The sequence below is a fragment of the Solanum dulcamara genome, chromosome 5 (genome assembly GCF_947179165.1).
Source record: "Solanum dulcamara chromosome 5, daSolDulc1.2, whole genome shotgun sequence".
Lineage (NCBI taxonomy): Eukaryota > Viridiplantae > Streptophyta > Magnoliopsida > Solanales > Solanaceae > Solanum > Solanum dulcamara.
In genome coordinates, this window is record NC_077241.1 from 75,093,542 (window position 1) to 75,119,176 (window position 25,635).

Genomic DNA, 25,635 nt, shown 5'->3' on the forward strand with positions numbered 1-25,635 from the left:
ACTGATGTCATTATTCTTAAGATGAAACACGCAATGTTGCTCCATCATTTACCAAGACAAACTATGCTTATGTTTCTTTGGCAACTAAGCTAGTGGTTTATAGCTAATTGTCTTAGTTTTCTTAAATTAAATCAATATATTTTTTGATTGATTCCGGGCATCGCCGCCTTCTTAGATTATAACCCATTGAGGTGGGCGGTAGAGTGGCTGAGTAGTCAAAAGTGACAAACTGTAGATGTGATGCAATGAAGTATTTATACGTCAATTTAGACTGCCTAGTTATTAATCCTTTGTTAAATTTACCTTTCTGACTTTTATGGTGTGCGTTTGAACATTAGAGAGTGTAGAAATAAATCAACCTTTTGCCAGTTCGGTTTTTGAGTCGAGCTACCTTTTCTACCGGAAATACAAGAAATAATTTTATGACAAACAAAAATAATTAAGTGATAAAACTGCTAGTATAGTAATAATTAAATAATTTAACGATTGTCTACATTAGAAAATCCTCCATTGCTGGATAATAGCTTTTTTTGTCAAACCAAGTTGGGGCGTGAAAGGCTATATTATATGCATTCTGTGATTTGAAATGGTACTGATAATTCATATAAGAGTTTGAAGAACAAACTTTTTTAATCTGTAGGAAGAAAATGAAAAAATGCAAGGCAGGATATGTGTGTGTCCTGTTGTATTCAAGTCTGCTTTGGACAAGCTAAACTAGCCTCAACTATGCTTTTGATAAAACTAAACTGCTGCAATTGCAGATGATTGGATACATGTCAAAGAAACTGGTGCATATATATTCGAGCAGGCAATACAAGGTATCACTCTCCCTAGAGTCCTATCTTACAGAACATATATGGACAATTGCAAGATCAGAGGAAGTTACAGATTTTCTGTACACAAGCAGCAAGACTGGAAAAATTGAGCACTGAACACCTACCTAGCACTGAAACTTCAGCTTTCTGAAGTTGTAGCAAGGGATAATGACGGCATGTTGGAGAGGACAAAACAACCATAACAATGCTCGCTAAGCTACTAACCTACTTATAGTATTTATTTTAGTCGGATAAAGGGTTATCAGGGTCAATCTCATCTATTACAGACCCATGCCGGTCTCTCAAGCTCCCTTCTCTCAATTTCTGAGAGCTCTTCTGTTCCAGGTTGCTGCTATTGGATAAGTACCTATATCTTGACTCCAAGACAGTTGGATTCCGATATTTGTTCTCTTTGCTTGTGGATTTAGAAAAATTGAATGGTTTCTTACAGATACATGTTGATGGAAATTCATGGAAATCTCCACGGCCTGGTCTATTTTCCTCAGGTTCTCCCAAGAAGCCTCTTTGGCATGATTTGACTTTTCTAGAAAATGTGGCCCAATCCATCTTATCCCGTGCCATGAACAATGCACTGAGCCTTTTCGCATTTGGTCTGATCGTCCTCTTGTGCCCCATGTACCTCCTTTGGTGTGAAGAACAAAACAATGAGTATCCAATAGTGAAACAAAAGATTGAAGAGGAACAGAAAATGTTGAAAGCAATGTGTTAAAATGTATGAAAATTCTGAATTGCAGCTCTCTTTTAAACCTATGAAGTCCTGCAAGAATTATCAGTCCATGGGTATCCATTCGAATTCACTTTGGTATATGTATAAAAATCTAAAGAAAATACCTATACATGACCAATTTTGGCAGTGTCAGAAAAAAGGACGTGGTTTCCCGGGAGAAGGCAGAGCCACTTCCATTTTACCGTCTTGCAGCATTCATAGAAGTAAGAAGTAAAAGGACAAAATGGAAGGATCTTTACCTTACTTCTATGAATGCTGCATAAAGGATCTTTGACAAAATCGCTAAAAAGGACAGTTAGTAATCCTTACCTTCTACCAGCAAGGATCTTTGCCATGTTCCCGTTATTGTTAGTGGCAAAGACATCACTTTCATCACATACAATGTAGTCAATTGCAGCAAGACGCGAAGAGTAGGGGAGAAAGGGTTGAAGTTCTTCACCAGCAAGCATCTCTTTAGTATAAAAATTTGGGAAAAGCTCTCTTAGGGGCTGCAGAGTTTTCTCTCCACCATATATTTCACCAGATGCAACATAAAGGTATGTGTCATTATTGAAGCCAAGAGCCCGCAGCATAAGCCCGACTTCATGAGGTGTTAGTGGGCATTTCCCTCTTGTTCGTTCTTCATCAGGGCTCAACTCCTAAACAAACAGAATGTACAGAAATTTATTTATGATTTTCTGCTTTAGTATCATCCAAACCTGGAATGGGGTTGTATCGGGCTGAAAAGCACTCATAGTTTCTGACAAGGATATGATGTAAAGTTTTGAACTGAAGACCCAATTTTAACAACATTGCCTCAAATTATCACTTCTTGCGGTGGACATTAGTTTTAAAAAAGCAATAGCAAAGAATTCACTGCAACTATGCAGATGATAGATAGCTTCCATAGACAGTAGTTACTACTTACTACCAGATAGGATAGTATGGAAAGAACATATGGATGGCCTATTCTCAGTAAAGTTTGCATATGAAGTTGTCTCAAAGTAGACAACAAGAACAAGTATGGCTGTGGAAATTGACATGGAGAAACAAAGCACCTTAATAAAGTAGAGTGCTTCTCATGGCTAGTGGCTAGAGAGGCTGCTTGACCCAACAGAGTCTACAAAGAAGAGGTATGACTACTTGCAACAGATGTGTACTGTGTTGAAGAAGATTATGAAGTCGTAAAGCACTTATTCATCCACTGCAGAATCATGAATCAGATTTGGCACATGTTTTTGAATATGCTTGAAGTGAAATGTAGATACCAGAATCTCCTTAAGACCTGCTACTTTGTTGGAATGGAAGAAGACTACAAGAAGACGATAAAAAGTTGTGGCGGCTATATGGTGGCTGTGTTGAGGGAGAAATAAAAGATACTTTTAAGGCATAGATGGTGGGCTGTGTCGAGTGAGAGAAATCAAATACTGTGAAGGCAAATAGGAAAATATTTGAACATTAAAGCATAGATGTTTAGCTCCCTTAGGATTTTGGTGTAAAATTGAAAATGTACAAGTAGACAGGATGGTTAATTTCAAAAATTCTTTTTACATGTAGCTTGTGTAGTAAGATGCATATTGTTGGGGTTGTATTACTTTTCTATTGCTCTCTCTGGATAAAAAAAATTAATAACATTTTCATTACATTTTAAATTTTTTAAAAGAATTACTGTAACACAATTGAGCTGCAGAAAGGAATTACAGAGTTCACAAGCTTGGCAATAGAACTGCAGCTCTACAAATCTAGATAGACAACATAATGTGCATATGCAATAGACACCTAATAGCACAGAAGAAGCATAATTCTTCAGTGATAGAGATCTTACAGGTAAAGTAGCCCATCGTTTTCTTATCTCACCCAGTTCATATCTTTCCTTGTCGCCCCCACCATAGTAGCAGCCAGAGAATGCCAACATATCAGGTTCAAACCTAAAGCACATAATCAAGCACACCAGATATGAATAGCCAGTAGAAATCATAAAGTTGAAAGGGTTGGTTTGCATTGGCTATGGAAGATAAATATCAAATGGCATCAGTAAGATTTAAAGTTTATCAGGTCTAAGTTGAAAGTTTATGCCACAACTTTCCAATTTCTAAGCAATAAGTGAATACAGACACTCAAGTACGACTAGGAATGTAGGTCGAATTCAGGTCCCTTCTTACTAAGGGAACATGGATTTACAGCCTATTTAAATTCACTTTCTTTTTCCCCCTTCTGTTATCTTCATTATCATGCCGCGAAGAGAGAACTCCCAAACCCTGATTTGAAGACAAGATCCCTCCTTACAGTACAGCAAACTTAAACTGAAGTGTGCGTGAATAGCTCCATTAAAAGTTAAACACACACATATCAAATATGATCATGTCAAACTCGGAAGGCCTAGACAGTTGCAACTTCAGTTCTTAGTTTTAATTTCACCACCGTCGCTTACTTAAATCGCTTAGGGAAAAATGAAGCTAAGAGTATCAGAAGACTCAACTGTTTAATGCACTAAGTCAAACTAACCTCAAGTGAACTGCAATGAAACGTTTTTCCATCTTTCGCATACGCAATACAAGTTTCTGACCAAGATTCCTTATGGGTTTTGTGAATTTTAAGGCATGATAATTCACACGGCAGCGCAATTTTTGTAGCTCTTCATCAAGGTCACTAGCAAGTCGATAGTCAAACTTTGTCAACTGAAGAACCTGCATGAAATTCAGAGCCCAAACATTAATAGAATGTTAACAAAGTCATGCACTTCCTGGAATCCTGTTTTACTTTAATAAGACTTGATCAGTGTAGGTGAACTGTGATGTTGATGAACAAGAGAAACAAGGAAAGTTCAATTTAAAGAACACGTTAAGAGATAGTGTATACCTAGTTTGTTCCCTATTTGGCTAGGTAAACTACCTTTCAAGAATGATCCTTTTTAGAAAAGCATAAATAGATATGACTTCCACCTCAAAAAAAATTTAAAAAAATAGACATGACTAGCTCTCCCAGAGAAAATTGATTGACTGCTAAAAATATCTCTGGATAAAGCAGAAATTACAAGCATAGTGTTACTTTTGAAATGAAATGGAAAGCATACTAGCTAAGTTTATTATTTTTCCACTTCCCCATTTGCCGAGCAATATGAATTATTTTCCTTTCAAGCACACAGTTATAAACAGAAACCTACAACAAATGTCATGATCATGTTAACTAATGACCACAACAAAAGCCTTAGCAATGCTGAAAAGAGCTTTATGGAAAAAAAGATGATGAATTGCCCGACCATGTCATTATCTTTTATAAATTCCAACCATGCTATGCACAGCTAGGCCTGAAAAGAAAAGCAAAAATGGTATATTTTGGCAAAAGAACTGACTAGCTTGGAAACAAGTTCTAGCCATGTCTGAAACTGAGACGGGTTAGGTCGGCAATGTGCTAAGCTAATATTAGGAGAGCAGAGAGATTTAAACCCTAATCAAAGTACATATTTGGCTTTTGCAGGTCAACATAGAGCTCATTGAACAGGAGGTCAGGCAGCAAATGACACGCCATTTCCTAAAGTGCAATTCTATTTCTTGGAATCATCGCTCTGTCAAGAAAAATAGCAGCTAGCTTAGCTGTACCACAGATGTGAAGTGTTGTTCAGCACCAAATATCACGTACCCGTCTTCTTAAGAGTATAGGCAATACTTGCTCCAAGTAATATTCAGGCTCCGATTTTCTAGGAACTCGCATGGTATATGGGGGTTTTTCCATTGACATCATGACCTTCTCTGGAACTCTTTTAACAATTGTGACATCCTTTGCAAGGTAAGAGATGAACCAACCAACATCAAAAATGTTGGAAAAATCACTGCCAGTAAACAAGCTGTCTCAGTAAGAAAAAATCACAAACTTGCTTAAGATACTGTGATCTACCTCGAAGGTAAGAAATGCACATGCTCCTCCAATAAACTAAAAGAAGCAGACAAACCTTTCATCCTTCCAAAATGAATGATGATCCAATTCAGGTACAACTAAAGTCGCATTGAGAGTCCGTGCAACAACTACAGCATCAGTTATCTGACAAGCAAGAGATATATTTCAAAATTTAGATGATTGTGACATGGAAGTAAAAGAGCAAGACATAAAAATCACACAGTCCCCAAAAATAAGCGAATCAATAAATGTAAAATCAATATGTTTTAGAGAAAGTCAAGTAAAATGTACTAGGTGATTTTTTTCCCTCTGCCTAAGCCTTGGTGGGCAGAGTTACTTGGTACCAGAGCTTGGTGGGATGTAGAAGGTGCCTGATGGAATAATTAAGGTGCCACTAGCTGGCCCAAACACCACCGTCATCAAACAAACAAAAAAAAGAAAGTAAAATACACTTACGCCAGTTCTTTGTTGGTTGAGACCTCCACTAGTTGCAATAAGCAAATATCCATTGGAAAATCGCTCACGCACAGCAGCTACATTTCATTTTGAAAACATTATAGAAGATGGTTATTTTTCACTAAAAGTAAGGAGTAACAATGGAAAATATGGGAGACAGAAGTGTGTTCCATTGCATGACAGGGGACGCAAACAAAGCCTTCAAGAAGAAATTGTCACAGCTAATCACAAAGACGCCCATAAAAGGTTTTGAAAAGCCGAATTCTCCTGACAGCTAAGCTTTTTTTCTTTCTTTTTAAAATAAGTAATGGATAGTTTTATTAATGATGTCCAGCAAGAAGAGAATTCTGGGAGAGAATTACAAGCAAAGTGTAGCAACATTACGTGTAGTTTACTAGTTTAATGTAAAAAGTAAGTTTAACATGGCTGCAACACCATTTATATCAGTCATGTAGCATCATAATGAAAACAAAAACATACATCTTTGTTTGAGTCTAATTTTAAGATCAAAAGGTCGTGAATTCCTTTCTTTCCATGAGCTTCATTTTATAAACTTCAGATATACCTATAGGCTACTTATACTTTAAGATGACTAAAGTTGATAACAGATTTAACGAGTGAAAAGAGCCAAGATTTGGGTCAAGAAGCTGATGAGTTAGTTACATGTCTTATAGTTTTAATTTAGGCATTAAAAGTTCTGGACTTTGGAATACATTCTCTATAGCACATGGCAAACCAAGTAATTAAACAAGTGACAAGACAAGCTCGAGGAAAGACACATTGATAGTAGAGCCACCAGCTCACCTAGAGTTCAAAGTTAACCTTATGCTTGGTAAAGCTGAGAAAAATGAAGTTAGGGGAATAAAGGTAAGGGTTGATGGGTCATGGGCTATTCGAGTTGAGAGGGGAATTGGTAAAAGAGTACGGCACTCAGCTCCCCAATCCTTAGAAGTAGGATGTGACAAGTTAATTCTCTCTCTTTTACTTCCTTGCAAAACTGAATAATAGAACCAAAGAACACAATTCAGGCAGGGGACAATCTCTTTCTACTCTCTTGCTTGAACTAGACAATGTAATATACTGCAATAGTTAACTAGAACTAATGTTGTTATCTTTCAGTTGAAATCATAATGAAAGCTGTAAATGTAACTACTAGATCTTCATAAATTTAAGATGCCAAAGCCATCAAAATTACAGTGTCAAATCAGGTTAATTTTTAAACCAACAAATTAACTCAAGCCAATAACAAAAGGAAATAATTGAAATAGTATTCCAAAGACACCATGAAAAGCACTAATAAACTTACAAGAAAAATGAGGGCCTCTCTCACTGCATCCATAGTAAAAACTTGAATACCTTGATTTCCAAATGTCAATTGAGGCACGATGATTTCCATCCTGGAAAATATCATAGAACACAAAAGCGATGCTTAAATATACCAGGACACACAACGCAAAAACTTAGTTTCCACTGCCATGCATGTTAATGTCGTAGCCACAAACATTTGCTTTTCCAATTAACTTTTGGGTCAGATTAGCAGCATCAGCATAACATCTCCAGTATTTTATCTAATAGAAGAAAACCTTTTGATCACTCATCCACAAACATTTAGCACAAGAAACACAAAACTCTCTCCTTAATATCTAAGAGAGTTCATTTCCACATAAAGACATGCCCTTTCTTAATTCTTATATTACAGCTACAATGCCTGAACCCCATACTAATAAGAGTGGCTATATGAATCCTCAATAGTAATATGTATTCTGTAAAATTTGCACCACTCTGTTCCAATACTCAATAATTTAACTTTTAAGACAAAATAGGGGTTCTTTGGAAAAAAAACGACAATTAGGAGTGTGTTCTCATACTAGTAGTTCCCTAAGTTTCTACCAAGATACAAATTTCTAAAGAATCTAAAAGAAAAACCGTCTAAAGAAGTGCAACAACTTTACTAAGGCTTAATCCCAACTTGCAGGTGTCACCTAGGCAAATCTTTTGTTTTCATTATGTTATATTCTTCAATGAGTCTGCATGAAATTTCCAAGAAATAGTAGGCTAACTTGTGCAAAGTCCCTCATAAAAAGACGAGAGCTCCTACCTCCCCTTAAAAAGAACACCAACACATACTCCCTTTATTCCATATTAGTTGAATTTCTAAGGTAATGCACACATATTAAGAAAAGCATTCAAGGACAAAATTTGAACCATATTTTTCTCTATTGCCCTTTTGTTTAATCAACATCGTAAAGATGATTAAATGTGAAATCATAAATATAAGTAATCTTTTATTGAAGTATAACGTTGTAAGTAGTGTAGTTTAGTCCTAGAAAATTACAAAACTTCATTAATGGAAAGGGTAAACATGAAAAAAGTTTCAAACATTTCTCTTGAACTTTGAACAATTCAACTATTTTGAACAATGAAAAAAACTCTAGAAATTCAGTTAATATGGAATAGAGGGAGTAGGTAGAAAGAGGCCAAACATCACCACTGGTTTTTCCACATTCTAACTATATGTGTGAGTAAAGGCCAAAAATATTTTTAAAAATTGAAGACCACATTATCAAATGAGTACCAATTGTAGCTAACACTAATTTAGCTGGCAGTAAGTGATGTGTATCCCGTGGAACTACTCAAGGTGCACGAAAGCTGAGCCGATCAACATGATTGTCAAAAGAAATTGAAGACCATATCATCAAATATCAATTTAGCTGGTAGGAGGTGTATCCGTGAAATTAGTTAATGTGTGCAAAAGCTAACCGGACACCACGATTATCCAAACAAAAAAAGGGTCACAACATAAGGGTGAACTTAACTTTTTGTTTACATTACCAGTTTATAGAACCAATTCCTTTTGACGATTCGCTGAGAGTACCATTCAATATTGGATGCCACATGTCCAGTAAAGAGTGAAATCAACCCCAAAGCAAACAACATAAATCCACAAATACATGTCCATGAGATCGGCCTCCGAGACGGCGACGGCGACGGCGACGCCCCATACGACGGCGACGAGAAACAAGAAAAGACAAAATGCTGCTTGTGCTGATTATGCACCACGGCAGCCAGATTAGACAACAACCCACCACTATATTTGCACAGTTTGGCCAAACCCATTTGTAAAGCCACTCGCTTTCGATCTTCTGATAACACCCTTTTTGCTCATATTACCATTACCATCAAACCCCACAACCGTAGTTTTTCAAGAAAATCTTGAAAAAAATCACGCAAAATGCTGCAAAACTGAAATTACATTCACTGTTTTCTATCTCTCTCAATAAATGCAGGCTTTTTCTCAAGAAACCCAAATTGGGTTTTCACTGTAGAGTGGGGTTTCTAATTTCTACACAATTCTGTCACAAAATTTTGTAGAGTTTTTCATTCAAATGGGTGGAGTGTAAAAACGCTCTTGTAGTATTTTATTTTTTTTAATTTTTCCCAAAGGGAAAAAAAAAAGAAATTTGAGAATGGAAAATATCAAGAATAATCTTTCCTTTTTAGTATGTCTTTTAATGCAGTAACTTTTTATTTTAATTTTTTTCCTAATATATTTAAAATTACAAGATATATAATATATTTTTAAACTCTATATATATAAGATAAAATAAAATGAATAAACTAAAACGAATGGAGTAATAAATAAATTAAAACGGGAATTGACAGAGAAAAGGGGTGTTTATGAAGAAAGGTTCATAAAAGCCATAAATGAAGGTGAATGCTTAAGAAAGTAAGCTTATAGTAGTAGAGTACTCCTCCAGTTTATATTTTAGTTGTCATTTAAGTTAAATAATATGAATTTTGATAAATATTTTAAAATATGTTTTTTTATAATATTAATATAAAAGGGGAGCCTTGGAGTAACTGATAAAGTTGCTGCCATGTGACCAGGAGGTCATGGGTTCAAGCCTTGGAAACAGCCTCTGACAGAAATGCAAGGTAAGGCTGCGTACAATAGACCCTTGTGGTCGGGCCCTTCCCCGGACCCTGCGCATAGCGGGAGCTTAAGTGCACCGGACTGCCCTTTTTTTTTTATAATATTAATATAAAAAACTATAATTTATAATATTTTTAATATAATTTTTGAGTATGTAAATTTTTATTTTAAATTATTAATATAATATAATTTAATTTAATTTTAAATGTTAATTAAATTAACTCTCGAAAAATACAACATTTCGAACACACACACGAAGTGAGTAGTATTTTCCCGGAAATGATGAAACAATGGTAACACTAACAACTAATGGCGTTTAATATTTGTTCGAATATGCAACTAAACTTCTATTTTCATTTTCATGAATGTCCAAATTAGTCGAGAAAAATGAAAGAGGAAAATATGATATATATATATATATATCCATAATTTAAATTTTAAACACAACATTATAAAAATCTCTTCTATATTATTTTCAAATCTACAATAACAATTCAACGTAATTTCAGAATTTTGGCCATCACATTATTACTTTCTTATCAAAAGTATTTTTTGTTAGAAAAAGTGATTTTGAAAAATAATAGATTGTAATTTAGCTAAATTATTATATATGTATCTTTATTAGTAATTTGTATTTGACCGATATTTTTATAAAATATTTCTACAAGTCAAAATACAAGAACTGAAGTTATTGCTAATATTTAGTTTCGAAAATATAATTATTTTTATATGGGTAATCTTGTCATTAAAAAAAATTAAAACACTTATTTGGAGGAGCTATTTTTTCCAACTTCAACTTTAAAAGCATAAAACCTTATATATTACTACTCATAAACACTTATTTCCTCACCAATAACCTCCCTATTTTGATGAAAAGAGTTGACCAACAATTTCTAAAATCAAAAACCTACTTGAGAAATTATAGGAATTTTTTTTAGGACTTCCCTCATTACCTTTGCATATTCCATGTCACATGTCCAAAAATCTATTAACTATATTTGTAGGTTTCTTTCTAAAAATAAAAATGGATGTGAAAGGGTATGCTTTTTTTTTTTTTAATTAGAAACAATTTTAGCATGAAATATTTGCTCTCTTTTGTTAGTATATGTATTTCTTTTTCAACTCTAGCCATTTAAAACACATGTACTATAGCATACAAAACTACAAGAAAAATAGACTCTTGATCTATTAGGAGTAGTAATAAATTTTTTTTTTGGACTTTTGCATAATCAAAGTAGAGGCATGGGATGGAAACTATCAAAGAAAAATGTTTCATTCATTAATTAACTCCCAGACGGATGATAGATCCCTAGTAATTTTTCTGCGATTTGATGTAAATATCAAATATAAATAATTTTTTTGTAAAGATATTTTTTGTTAGTGGACAGAGATAATTTTTTAGTATCATTTATAAGTTCACATGAATTTAATAGTTTTTGTATAACTATGTATATATATGTTAAGAAATTTACTTAATATTTATAAATATTTAATTATGAATCAATAAGCTTTGTAATAGTCGAATCTAAATTTAGTCAAATCTTAATGGAAATATTAGAAACAAAATGAAAAAATTATATAATGATTTCCACGATACCCATTTTATTTCTTGATTTTATTTTATTTTGAAATTATTGGTTGAATCAGGGGAGGAAGATCCAAACAAAAATGGACCAATTAATTAAGCAGAAGTCACTATCAAGACTCCAATAGCATATATACAAACATCTTTTCGAAGCCAAAAAGGATTTAATTAGCATACGACATAAACTTTTTTGGTCGGTAAACCTATTCTTCTCCATATTTACGTCAAATTAATGATAATATAACACGTGTCTTCATATTTTAAATCCATAATTTTTTTGTGGTGCAATTTTTTTTAAAAAAAATCGTACATAACGAGAATTTAGTACAACAAATTACTCTACAATGTAGACCAACAGAATTTACAAACACGGCTTATGCAACTAATTAAACAAAGGACTACATTATATATATTTTTATATATAATTTATTGCAGTTTCACAGTATTACTTCACTTTATTTTAAACTTTCTAGCATGTGTAATGCCATTCATTGGCCAAGTGTAGAAAGAGTATAATGTATTTTGCTCATCGTTTACTGTTAACTTCTCTATTAAAGTTAGCAAGTCAGAAATAATTAAGATGTAAAGAAAAAAATAGTACCACATAATTCACCGTGTGTCCTTAAGGAATTTAATCGTCTCACTGTATTCGAGGTTATGGATTATTTTCTTCCAGTATAAAAAAGATAAAACATTAAAGAAGTAGTGGTACCTCAAACTTCTTCAATTTCAGCAAACTTAGAAAGCAACAACGTAATCACACAAAGACACAACTTTGTTTGTAAGAAAATATATGCAGAAGAGGGAGAGATTTCGATGTCGAAAACTGAGAGGGGGCCTCTCTATTTATAGTCAACAATGGGTTAAAATATGTTTGTTTAGAACAGTCTCATCTGTTCAGAATAGACATAGTGTCTTTTGGGGAAAAAAAAGCTTTTTCGAAAGGAACATGTCCTTTTCAAAACATTTCCGTGAAATTTAAATAAATCCCATTTTAGTTAATTCGGTTATTTAGTTAGTTTCGCGAATTTAATTAATTCAAATTAATTTGTGAATTAATTAATTAATAATCAATAATTTCGAATTAATACTGAATTAATATTCAGAAAAAAGGAAATCAAATAATGAGATTAATAAATAAATTTTATCTAAAAAATTATCAATCAATCACATCAAAACCTTAGCCGAACAACGACGACGACGGGCGAGGGGCAGCCTCTACTTAACCCTTTATGAGTTAAAGAAAGTCTTTTCTACTATAAAGACAAAACTTTTCATTTCTTCTATCAATGAGGATGAAATGACTTTTTATTTTTCTTTCACTTGGCTTTTCCACATTTACTAATTCTTATTTTCCGTTCACACTTCACTTAAAACCAACATTTACATCATAATTTCTTACAATATTTTGAAATAAAAGTTACATATTTAAATTTTTATATTGAATATTTCAAATTAATTATAACTTTTACGGATAAAGCTATTTGAGATGAGTGCAATTTTTTTTCCCGCCATATGGTTATGAAACTAATTAATTAATTAACTAACTAAAGGACACTAAAGTATCACGATCATAATTTTGGAATTGATCTCTAATGATGTTTGACTAATTAAAGAACCAGTGCCCTCTTTTAAAATACTTTGACCGTAATTAGTACTAGAAAGGGCCCCATATAGATGATGATGATAGATTTCTTTATTACTACTTTTTTCTTTTTGGAAGGATCACTACAGTAAAAGAGTTATTTAGTGTAATACATAGATTTTTATTTTAAACGGTAATATGTATTGATGTAAAAATATTTAACAGTATTGAGTAAATGTTATGGATTCAGAGTTGTCAATTTTTTTTATGAAATTTATATAAAGTGTTCATATCTATTATTATCGATCAATATAATATAACGATAATTATACTATTATTAATAAATAATTACCACAAACCCTTTATTTAATTAAGTGGATTTTGATGTCTAAAAACAGGATACTACATTTTGTTATTTTGTAAGGTTTTATTAATTTCAGTTGTAGTTTTTCCTTGGCAACTCAAAGAATTTTGTGAAATCGTGAAAGATGGAAAACGACGGAATAGCAAATTGTGACATTTCCTTAAGAGTATGTTTGGAAAATCATAATATAATTGAGATTTGGTGTAATAGGGTATAATTAAATTCTTTGACATGTTTGATAGATCAAGTAATTACTTGGTAAGAGAGGATTTGAAGGAAAATAATTACACTCTTCAATTTCAAAGGAAGGATAAGGAATTGGTGTAATTACACCATGTAATTACATGGAACTTTTTTAAATTCTTCTTTTATTTCTATTTATATTTTTTCATTTTTATTTATTTTTTATTTCTATTATTTTTTTAAAAATATTTTTATTATTCTAATATTTTCTAAATTTTTTTTTTTTTACCTTTTTATTATTTATATTTCATTTCCTTCTCATTCTCAACCTTTATTTTTTCATGTGATTTCATGCAATTTTTATATTATTTATTTATTTATTTTTTATTCTATTTTTATTTGCATTTTTTGGTAGTAATCTAATTTTTAAAATCATATTTATGTACGTTGTGTTAAAATTTGATATAAGAATATTATATTAAATTTTTTGTTTTGAATTTAGAATTTGTCATATTTTCAATTTCACTTGTTTTAGTAGTATTGACTTGATATTTCACATTGCAAATCATTTATTTTTTAGTTAAACTTGATAGATTATTTTTTTGTCAAACGTTTTAATAATTTTATGATATTATATTTATAATATTAATTTTTTTGTCCAACATACATTTCATGACGTTCATAAAAATCTTATACTTTAAATTTTTTTTGATTAAATTAATTAGAATATACTAATTTAAAAAATATAAATAAATTAATATTAGTTAAGAACATATGTTTATTAATTACTATTTAATTTAATACAACAACAACAACAACAACAACCCAGTGAAATCTCACAACGTGGGGTCTTGGGTACTATTTAATTTAATATCGTTTATAAAAGTTCTTATTTGTCTAATATAAATTTTAAATGATTAACTTTTATTTTTAAAATTTAAAATAACCTTATGATTGCACTTGTGCGATCAAACAGTACACTTGTAATTACACTATAATTATATTTTAACAAATAAACAGATTATTATAATTATTAAATTGTATAATTACTATGCTAATAATTACATCAATTTCAAATACTAGATGACTTTCCAAACAGAACCTAATTAATATCTCTATATGTTTTTTTCTCTTTTAACCTTTTAGAAGGAAAGACTAGATAACATTGAAACAAAGACGAAGATATCTACTTCCATAAAATTGTGGGTCAGAAAATAAAGACAATATCAAGACGAGGACAGGTGGAGGAGCCAAAGTGGTAGTTATGAATGTGGCAAACCCAATAACTTTGGCGTTTAACTTTGTTTTTTTGTTAAAAATTCATTATATATAATTAAAAATTCTAACTCCACACTTGACAGAAGGAGGATAAGGGGTAGCTTTAGTTTCATGCATGATCATTGAAATACTTGAATTTTACCTTATGAATGTTTGATTGTCTAAATAGGTTTTGCAACATTATTACATAGACACTAATATGTGGTGTGGTGAGATTTTTCTATATTCAATCAAATGTTTCAGATCGGGTTCGAATTCACAGGAATGAGAAAAATTCTATTAAAAGCATATTACTCTAATAAATAGACTCAGATTTAATACTCTGATTTTACTGTCGATATTGAACACCTTATGAAAAGAAAAACATTATTACGTAGACATAAACTCTAGTTGAACAGTGAAATATACACACATATATATAGAGTCACATTTTGAAAAATTCAAGACAAATGAAAGTAGTATAGCAAGAGATCAGATGTGGGGTTTTGTTTGTTCAGATGAATTAATGAAGGGGTCGAAATAAAACTTAATGCTCTTATATTCTCCTCCTCCCAAATTAAATTGCAGGTCCCGTGGTGATTAATTTCACATGGACCTAGATAACTAGCTAGCTCAAAGTGAATAAAATAACACATTTACATGCTATAGACTGAAACTTAAGCAAAATGAAATAATGACATAATCCATAAATGTGCCCTTTAACTTGTTAGCTTCATTTGACGTCTATGTTTTCCAATTTTGAATGTGCAACGTGATAACTTCATTAATGGAGCCTGTAAAGCAGTAACTAAGCAAAGAAATAAGAGAGAAGAAAGAAGAGTATATTGAGAGAAAGTAGTTATAAGTTTAGATGATCTTAACTCATCCAATACATGTGTATTTATAGACTACAAAATAAGTAGCTTTCCTCTGACTAACTATAACCACCTTCTAACAAACTTAATTAGTTTAACTAACCATGATAGCTTGTCTAACTACACTCTATGGTTAACACAACGGTAGACACTTAAACTTGTATAGAATTGAACAAGTAAACACAAACATCCTACTTGGTATCCTAAATGGCAACTCGCATCATATAACGTTATCTTGATTTTGAGTACTTTCAATGGTAAATTTCTGATTGGTGGTTAATATATAACAATAATAATATATTTAGTATGATTTTATAAGTGGGAAGTGGAGAAAAGATGAGATGTACGCAAATCTTATTTCTATCTTTGCGGGATAAAAATGTTATTTTATGATAGATAACTCTCGACTCTTAGAAAAGTGGCTTTCAACACAAATTAGAAAAATATAATAGTAAAAAGATGTGGTTAGAAAAAATGAAAAAAAAGAAGAAGAAAAGTATTGAAAACAGAAATGGTAACGGATTGTTATTATGATGCTATGAATTAAGATAATGCTAGCTACTTCAATGATATTTTAGTTTCTAGCTAAGCTAGTACAATGTAGTTGTGTGATATGTCATATATATAAAAGTGCTTAAATCTCATAGTCAAAGAAGAAAATGAAGCCCTTTTTGTCTTACACTCTTACTTTAGTACAATTTTGTACAGATGAGATGGTCATTATGTTATAAAGGGACCATTAATATCATTTCCTTGTTTAGAATAATTAATCATAGACTTTAATATGATATAAGCGCAGACATAGATCATATACGTGTTTGGATTTCACTCATTCAATTTTTTTTTACATGCTTATTCCATAATAGAAAATATTCAAGTAAAAAAACATATTGAATATATATATAATTAATTAAATAAAAATGTGTCCTCTAACCTTTATAAGGGATGAAAATTTCTTCCATGGTTATGGACCACTATGAACCATACAATTTGAATTAATTATTTAATATGTGGAACCCTCCACATATAGAAATGATGGATTGATGGACCATTTTGGACAAATCTATTATATTTACTTTTTAGATATTTAACTAATACACTCAGCTAAACATTTTTGGTAAATAATTGATTTTAAAAATCTTAATAATTCATTGATCGAGATGATAATTTGAATAAAAAATTAATTCATGTATTTTGAAATATGACTAATCATGATGCAATACGAAATGAAATTTAAGAAAGTGATGGAACCGTAAAGAAAATAACTAATTAAACATGATAAAATGGTCAATTAATTTTCAAATAAGGTGGACCCATATGCTTTAAGTATATAGTAGGTATGGACTGAAGCATGATTGATGATATAACTAGTCAATAAATAATATGATAAGACAATTATTGTAGAAATGACAAAAGGTAGCCACTTCTAATGGTGCTAAATTATTTTCACATTATAATATGTATTTAAAATTTAGCAACTTTTCTGTTGCCTCCTTTGCGTTTTTTCTTCTTTTGGACTTCAACGTAAACAATCATAAAAGCAATTTGCATTGAAATTCAGGATACTGTCATAAAGTTTGAATTATAAGTTCGGACAAGTGGATTTTGCTCCTCTTTTTTTACGTTCTGACTATGTTTTAAACACTTTGCAGATAGTGATTATATTTTTAAACTCTCAATGTAGTTTCAAAAAGTGGGATATGAGGAATGTACATAGAGGGTCTGTAGACTTTGTCTGATGTGAGGTAAATAAGTTGTTTTCGATACACTCGTTGCTCAAGGAAAAGTAGTTCAAATCAATCCATAAAAAGAAGTAACAAAAGTACAAGAAACATCATATAGTAACAGAGCAATGACTACAACAATATAATACAATAATCGAAGTACAAGAAACAATAGATAGTGATTATAGCGGTCATAAAAGTGACTACTAATGCATATGCTTAATTAACAAACTCAAGTGAATAAATACTTACAACAATTACTTTCCAAAAATAAGCATGAATTTTGGATACTTCAAATCAATTTTGCAGGCCTCCTCCAACATCAAGCCCAACCCAATCTATATAGCCAGAGCAGCTAGGACTGTTAGCTGTAGGCCCATATTTAAAACTTCACATGTATGGGTCAGTTAGTCCAATTGGAAATCCAAGCCCTTTTCCACTACAGATAATATAGGAAAATTAAAAAATTAAAAATTTCCAATTTGCTTTATGGCTTGTGAACTAAATAAATTATGGAGAACTACATATTTAATTAATTTTGGTGAGAATTTTTGGACCATGAATAAACACATTTTCAATACATGTATACTTAATTCGTGTCAAAAGAAGTGTGATATTTGTATAAAAAGAATTTTAAGTTCTATGTCCCAAAAATGTGTATAAAAAAACTAAACACAATTATCAGGTTCATTATAAGGTAATTTTAGGTAAATCGTGATAATAAATATTAATTAATAACCTAATAAAATTGGTGATACATATTTTTTTTGTTTCAATATTATTGATGTACATAACTTAGATACGTTAAATAACACGAAATGATCTATAAACCTAAATGCTCATAAAGATATATGATAGTATAATGCATGGGACCAAAGTGCAAATATACCCCAATTCCACCCTTTTTCATGCCTTATTTATATCAAAGCGTGCAAAAGAGGACAACATAGAGATAAGGTCGTGTATGTCATTCTTTCAAATTTTATTTGTGAAATTATAGTGAGTATGTTGTTGTTGTTTAACAAAGAAAAATTCAATGTTCAATCTTATTTTAATATACATGTTGTTACATGAGGAGAATATATATTCCCAATTTACGTCACTTTTATTATTAGCAGATATACATAACAAATTAGCAATATAGAAGTTAAAATAGAAGAAAATTAATACTGATTTCCAGCTTGTTTGTTTCTTTTTACTAGATGTTGGATTCTCAAAAATAAAATTAACATTGGGAGTTCGGAAAATCCAATGTTATTGTTCATACTTCTTTCTGGCAGAACTTAATGGTGTAATTAAGTAAAATGACACTTACTAGGAGACACATTTTCTATCTTGGCATAAGTCGCCCAATGACTATAGAGAGTAGTCTTGTGAAAGAAAATAAATTTAATAATTTGAGATGTGCATAAGTTGATCCGAGAAAAAAAAAACTACACTCAAGTGTGACAAATAATAAATGAAACGAGTTGAAAATCATAAAGTCTCAATTCATATTTCAATAGAGACAAAAACATTAGGTGATTTCTTTCTATTTGTCAAAGCATTAGTCCACAGTTACTCTAATCCTAATATATGTGCTGGTTAGAAATAACATGTACCCGATAAAATTGATTAAGATCCACATAAATTGACTCGGACATCATGATTATCAAAATGATTTTTTAAAAAAAATTATGTATAGGAAAAGGATGTGAAAAATTTAAAGGTTTGTGCCCCTTGATGACCAACTACCCCACTAAAGTTGAGATATATATATTGCTTTCACTTGTACGTTGAAAGCGATGTTTGGAGAAGACTTAGACCTATAATGTGTATCACCCTTCAAAATTAATCATTTTCATAATCATCATTATTATACTTAATGGTTTGATTTAGGAGGGGGATGTAAAAAAATATTTTTTGGTTGAAATTTTCAATTGTGTTTTTTTAAGTGTCACCTAATAATATTCTCCAAGAAAAAAGGCTCCAGCATATTGATCTCAACGCTTGCACTATAAAAATAATTAGCGTTAATGGCATATTTGGTCCCTTAATTATTTATAAACTCTAATTTTAGTTTGATATTTGATGAAGAACTTTTAATCTTTAACGCACTCTTGATCCCTTTGTTTAAGAATACTGGAATATTTTAGAATTATTAACTGTTCTAATGTTTAGTTGTTCAAGTGTGATACTAAATTTGTATTATAACTCCATATATCAGGGTAATATACTTCTAAATATTGTTCAAATATAACATATTTTCTACATAATTGGACTGAAAATTCACATTTCAATTAATTAGACATTAAATGTATTTAGTTATAATATCACATGGACCAAAATACCAAAAAATTAGTAATAGTTAGAGGACCAAAAGCGTTCTTCTTCCAATTAACTATAAAAATTATATCCATTTTTTGTCGATATTGTTTATTGATGTCAAGAGTGTAATAATACTCATATCCTTCTATAATTATGACAAAACTAGGCCTAATAAAAAAAATAGAGTAGTTTTATCCACGTAGATTTTTAAAATAATAACAATTAGTTGTTGCTATTACACTTTAATGAATGAGTTCAAAGACAGACCTAGTAAAGGTCAATGGCAACCACATATAGCAATAAATTTCAACAGAAGGAGAATGTACATATATTTATGTAAATGATTATGCATTTTAAAATGCTAGTCCTATATATTATTTTATAACAATTATATGAACTCTCAAACTTTGGACTATAAATAAAATTAATTGCTTTATAAAATATTATCTGTTGTAATTCAATATTGCTTATTAATGTTAAGTAGCATATATGCTTGTATTATTTTGACAGAAGTCAATGTTAGCTAGGCTGATAAAATCCACAAATAGATTATTATATACATTTTTTGAAGAAATAATTAGTTAAAACTAGTACACTTTTATCAATAAGTTAAACATGTAGTTTAAGGCAGTATTTTTACCAAGAGGTTGATCATCATCTACTATAATATATATTTTCACCAAGAAGGGGATTGCAATGTTCCCTTCCACCACAAAATTCAAGTTTGACCTTTTTCTTTTGTTGTCGTTGATAAGAAAATCTGTAATTGTTATTTTTAGGGGTAAATTTCGCTCCAATTTTAATAACCTATAAATTGCATTAGCAATTAAGTATGTCTCGTGTAACAAGCTCGATCAAAAAAGCATGCAAGAGTTTCAAACCTCATTGATCCCCATTTGGGAGATTACATGTTCAACCAAATTCAAATGAGACATGGTAAAGGTGAATGATGACCATAATACTCCCCCTAGTTCAATTTGTTTGTACTATTACTTCTCTTTTTAGTTTGTTTCAAAAAACAATGTTTCTTTTCTTTTTTGATAATTTTTAATTTTAACTTTCCACTTGACATGTTAAAACTCACAAGATTAAATAATATTTTAATAAAAAAATTCACATATTTTTAGTTTAAGGTCATGACAAGATTCAAAAGTCTTTTTTATTTTCAATAGAAAGTTTTGAGGATGAAGATTTAATATTTTGGATAACAATATATGTACTTGACGATTTTGTCATTTTAGGAAAAAGGCTACGCAGCCTAAAGCAGGTAATTAAACATATAGCAGATGTCCTAATTCTGCTTTACAATATTTAATTATCTTCCTTCTACAATAAGTAAGAAACTCAGAGTATTCGGATAGAATGACATATCTCAAAGGTTATGTCAGAATCACCTAATAATTTGGTCAACAAATGTATGGAATTCTTCAACTAATACTTTAAAATATCCATTCAAACTAGTGTATTTAGGTTAGAAATTTTGTATATATTGAATATTTAATTTGTAGGTGACTTAATTGTGGTTCGTTAATCCAACTTGATTTGGAATTTGTATAGTTTAGGAAGCAAAAACAACTTTGGATTTAATACAGAAAAACTTTAATAAAAAGAATAAGAAAAAAAAAAGGAAAACTCTCGTAATTCTTCTAGATTATTTTGAACGAAAAAGGGCCTAAAATGCCTTCAAATTATTGAAAATGGTATAAAAATACCCATCATCCATCTATTGGGCCTAAAATGTCCTTAACATCCACATTTAGGTCCAAAAATATTTTTTTTCTTTAACGGAAAAGAACATGAGGGGCATTTTTGCACCATTTTCAATAGTTCGAGGGCATTTTAAGCCCTTTTTCGTAATTAAAATTCTGTTAAATAAATTTTGATTTATAGTTAATTTTAAATAATTAAATTATAACCAATAGATGACCGCCACATGTTTTAAAAAATTATTCAAATTATTTAATTAAAATTATGTTAAAGAAATTTTGATTTATAATTAATTAACCAAAACACGGGGTACTCGGTAAGCATTATGACATTTCATGGTTGATGCACTCGAGGTATGATTCCAGGCGGCCCTTTATTGATTTTGGGCTACACTTCATTTCATATTGATAAGTTCGAGGTGTGAATTTCGGGCGGTCCGTTGATACATATTTCGGGTTATTATTTTGATGTTGATGAGCTCGAGGTATGATTCCGGGATGCCCTTTTATTGATGAGCTCGAGGGTTATTTCGGACGCTCCATGCTATTTTTAGGGGATAATAATCCATATCTACTACTTTATATTTATGCATTCCTCCGATATTTTGTGGGCTAAGATTTATTAATGTGATTATCTTCTTAGGTTGATTTACTTGACTACCGTATGATCTTTTTGTACCCTTTTTTTCCGTAATTTTAGGTTTATGTTTCCATCTTGTTATTATTCGTATCATCGTGCTACTTATTATATATTTGTTCTTTCTGAGGTCAGTTGGCCTATGATGCTGATTGAGAGTACCCCGTGTTTTGGTTAAATAATTATAAATCAAAATTCATTTAACATAATTTTAATTAAATAATTTTTTTAAACACATGGTGGTCATCTATTGGTTACAATTTAATTATTTAAAATTAATAATAAATCAAAATTTATTTAACAAAATTTTAATTTCAGAAAAGGGCCTAAAATAACTTCGAACTATTGAAAATGGTACAAAAATGTCCCTCGTGCCCTTTTCCGTTAAAGAAAAGGTCATTTTTGGACCTAAAGGTGGATGTCAAGGGCATTTTAGGCCCAATAGATGGATGATAGACATTTTTATATAATTTTCAATAGTTTAAGAACGTATTAGACATTTTTCCGTATTTTGAATTACTTTAGCGACTTTTATTTATGAAAATATAAAATACAATTCTTGCCAATTATACTTATTATTATTCACTTTGGCCTAATGGGCTTCACGAGTTTCCCGTAAACTATCCTATTATCAAAAGCCATAAACGAACGTATCATATAAACTTATATGTAAACTTTACCTAAATCACATACTGAAAAGACTCAATTACAATGTATCCCTTATTTTTATGAAATTACGCGATTTTCCTTTTTTTTTTTAATTTCTGATACATTACTTGCTGAGCTGATACATCAGTTTTTGGGTGTAAAACAATTAATGTTGTTGGGTTAATTATGGGAAGTAACGTAATTCAAGTTATGATTGATTGTTTCAATCAATTACCATGCTAATTAAGGCAAATAATTCTTTAAAAAAAGAAACATATCTTGACTATGAAAGAAAACTCAAAAACAGAGCATATCAATGGATGTCTTGTTGAAGCACGAGAGCTGCATATAATTGACTTTTTGGAGCAAACGAGAATGTTATTTGGTGCTTGGAACTGCAAAAATAGGGAAATAACAGCTTATACAAAACATACTTTGGATAGGAAATTCGAAGATATCCTAATATCAAACACAATGAAGTGTTCGAGAATGAAGGTACACACCAGTTATTTTTTTTAAGTAATTTTGTCTACACAACAGAGGATCGCAACAGTTATCTCACCACACACCAAAAAAAGGCTAGTTAACTAAATAAAAGAGATCACAGTTAAATTGGAAAAGTTATCTACTTGATACATAGTTGCTTGATACATAGCTATAGGACACATCAGTTTTGTATTTTCTGTTATCAATATTACCTGATACATCAGTTCTGATACATCATTTCTGTATTTGATACATCATTGCTGATACATATCTATGATAATTATTTAATGCAGATTGTTGCTTCATCATAATATCTTTATTCTGTTTATGAGTCAGGTATAAGATACATTGTGTGTCTTAAAAGAAAAACATGCAATTGTGGCAGGTTTCAATTAGACGAGATACCATGTCCACACACAATTGCAGTGTTGAAGAGCAAGAACATTACAGACATGTATCCATACTGTTCTGATTACTACAAGCCAGAGGCGTTGGCAATTACTTATGAATTTCCAATGGTTCCAATGCCAGATAAGAAAGATTGTTCTATTCTGAAAGAAATTTTGGAAGAATTCGTCTTGCCACCAAGATACAAAAGGATGCCAGGAAGACCAAAGAAAGGAAGAAAAAAGTACTCTAGTGAGAAGATAAGAATGAGCACAAATTCTTATAGTCGTTGTGGCCATGAAGGTCGTAAGAGAAAGACTTGTAATTTCATTCTCATAGAGAAATAATGTTTTGTTATGCCAGGATACATTTTATTTGGATCATGTACTTACATTTACATAGTTTTTTTTACATTGTGGGTTGTATTTGATACATATATCAATTAACCAAAATAGTAATTGAATATCAATAATTGATATATGGATGGTTGGTAATTATGTTCATTGTAAGTTACTTCGTATTGATAGTAATTTCAAATCTGATACATATGAATAGCAGATACATAAACATTCGACGTATTAAAGTTGATACTTTAAAGGTTGTTGTATTAGTTTGTCAACTGGATTATGGTTGATACATAACATGTTGTATTGATATAGGTTGTAGATGTATCAGAAGTTGTAAAGATTGATGCATGAGATTCTGATACATAAATGTAGATGTATCAGAATCATTAAATCTTGATACATTACAATCTGATACATAAACAATATGTATCAGAAGCTGTAAAGATTGATGCATGAATTATGATACATAAATGTAGATGTATCAGAATCATTAAATCTTGATACATTACAATCTGATACATTAACAATATGTATCAGAAGCTGTAAAGATTGATGCATGAGATTCTGATACATAAATGTAGATGTATCAGAATTATTAAATCTTGATACATTACAATCTGATACATAAACAATATGTATCAGAAGCTGTAAATAATTGATGCATGAGATTTTGATACAAAAATGTAGATGTATCAGAATCATTAAATCTTGATATATTACAATGTGATACATGAAGTAGATGTATCGGAAGCATTCAAGTTTGATAAATCAAAATATGATACATAAATATTAGAAAAACTTAAAAGTCTGCTAAATAGTTGAATAGCCAAAAAAAATGTTTACTATTGGTACAAAAATATAATTGTACATTCTATTACTATAAAATTTAAAAAAAAACTACTCGACGTCCATCGATTCTTCTTGACCAGGATGTATGAAATCTCTCTTAGGTTTTTTTGGATCATCGTTGTCGCTAACATAACCATCCTTGGCCTCCCAGACATTACAGACATGCACCCATACTGTGCAATTCCTCTCTGTTTTTTTGCTCGACCTCAAGAAGTAAGAGGCATTTGATGATTTGCCCTTGAAAATTGCACTGTGGCATATCTAAATAGTGACCAAGTATGATTTGTCGAAATAATTGTATAGCTTCATCACTTATTTATGATTTGAAATCATCAATAAAATTAGTCGTATATGCAGTGCCGAATCTTAGGGAGTGTGAGGGGATCTTCTTGATGACGTACTTCATTCCCTGCATTGACATGGAAACTGATTAAATACAACTTAATTTTTATATTTAAACATGATGTATCAGAAGCATTATATCTTGATACATAAACAAGATGTATCAGGAGCATTAACGTTTGATACATGAGAATCCGATAAAAAAATGATGTATCAAAAAAAAAGATAAGAATCTGATACATAGAATAGATGTATCAGGAATCAGTAAAACTTTAGAAAAATGACATTTAAAAAAATTATATAAACAGGATGTATCAGATTCTCATGTAAGCTTGATACTTGAGAATCTGATATATAAATAACATGTATCAGAAGCAGTAAATCCTGATATATGAGCATTTGATACAAAAAGACAATGTATCATGAAATAGATAAGAATCTGATACATAAAGTATATGTATCAGGAATTAGTAAAACTTTATAAAAATGACATTTAAAAAAAATATAAACAGGATGTATCAGATTCT

At 30.8% G+C, this 25,635-nt stretch overlaps 1 protein-coding gene across 1 annotated transcript; it reads right to left on the reverse strand.

Moving 5' to 3' along the window:
* Positions 1–715: 715 nt before the first annotated feature.
* On the reverse strand, positions 716–9,275 carry LOC129889846 (O-fucosyltransferase 29-like). The gene is made up of 9 exons (XM_055965306.1): positions 8,725–9,275; positions 7,199–7,289; positions 5,893–5,969; positions 5,492–5,580; positions 5,182–5,371; positions 4,048–4,229; positions 3,368–3,470; positions 1,873–2,201; positions 716–1,458 (listed from the first exon to the last, which is right to left on the reverse strand). Exons 1-9 carry the CDS (start codon positions 9,007–9,009, stop codon positions 1,059–1,061), a joined length of 1,746 nt encoding a protein of 581 aa, XP_055821281.1. The 5' UTR covers positions 9,010–9,275; the 3' UTR covers positions 716–1,058.
* Between the last annotated feature and the right edge of the window lie 16,360 nt (positions 9,276–25,635).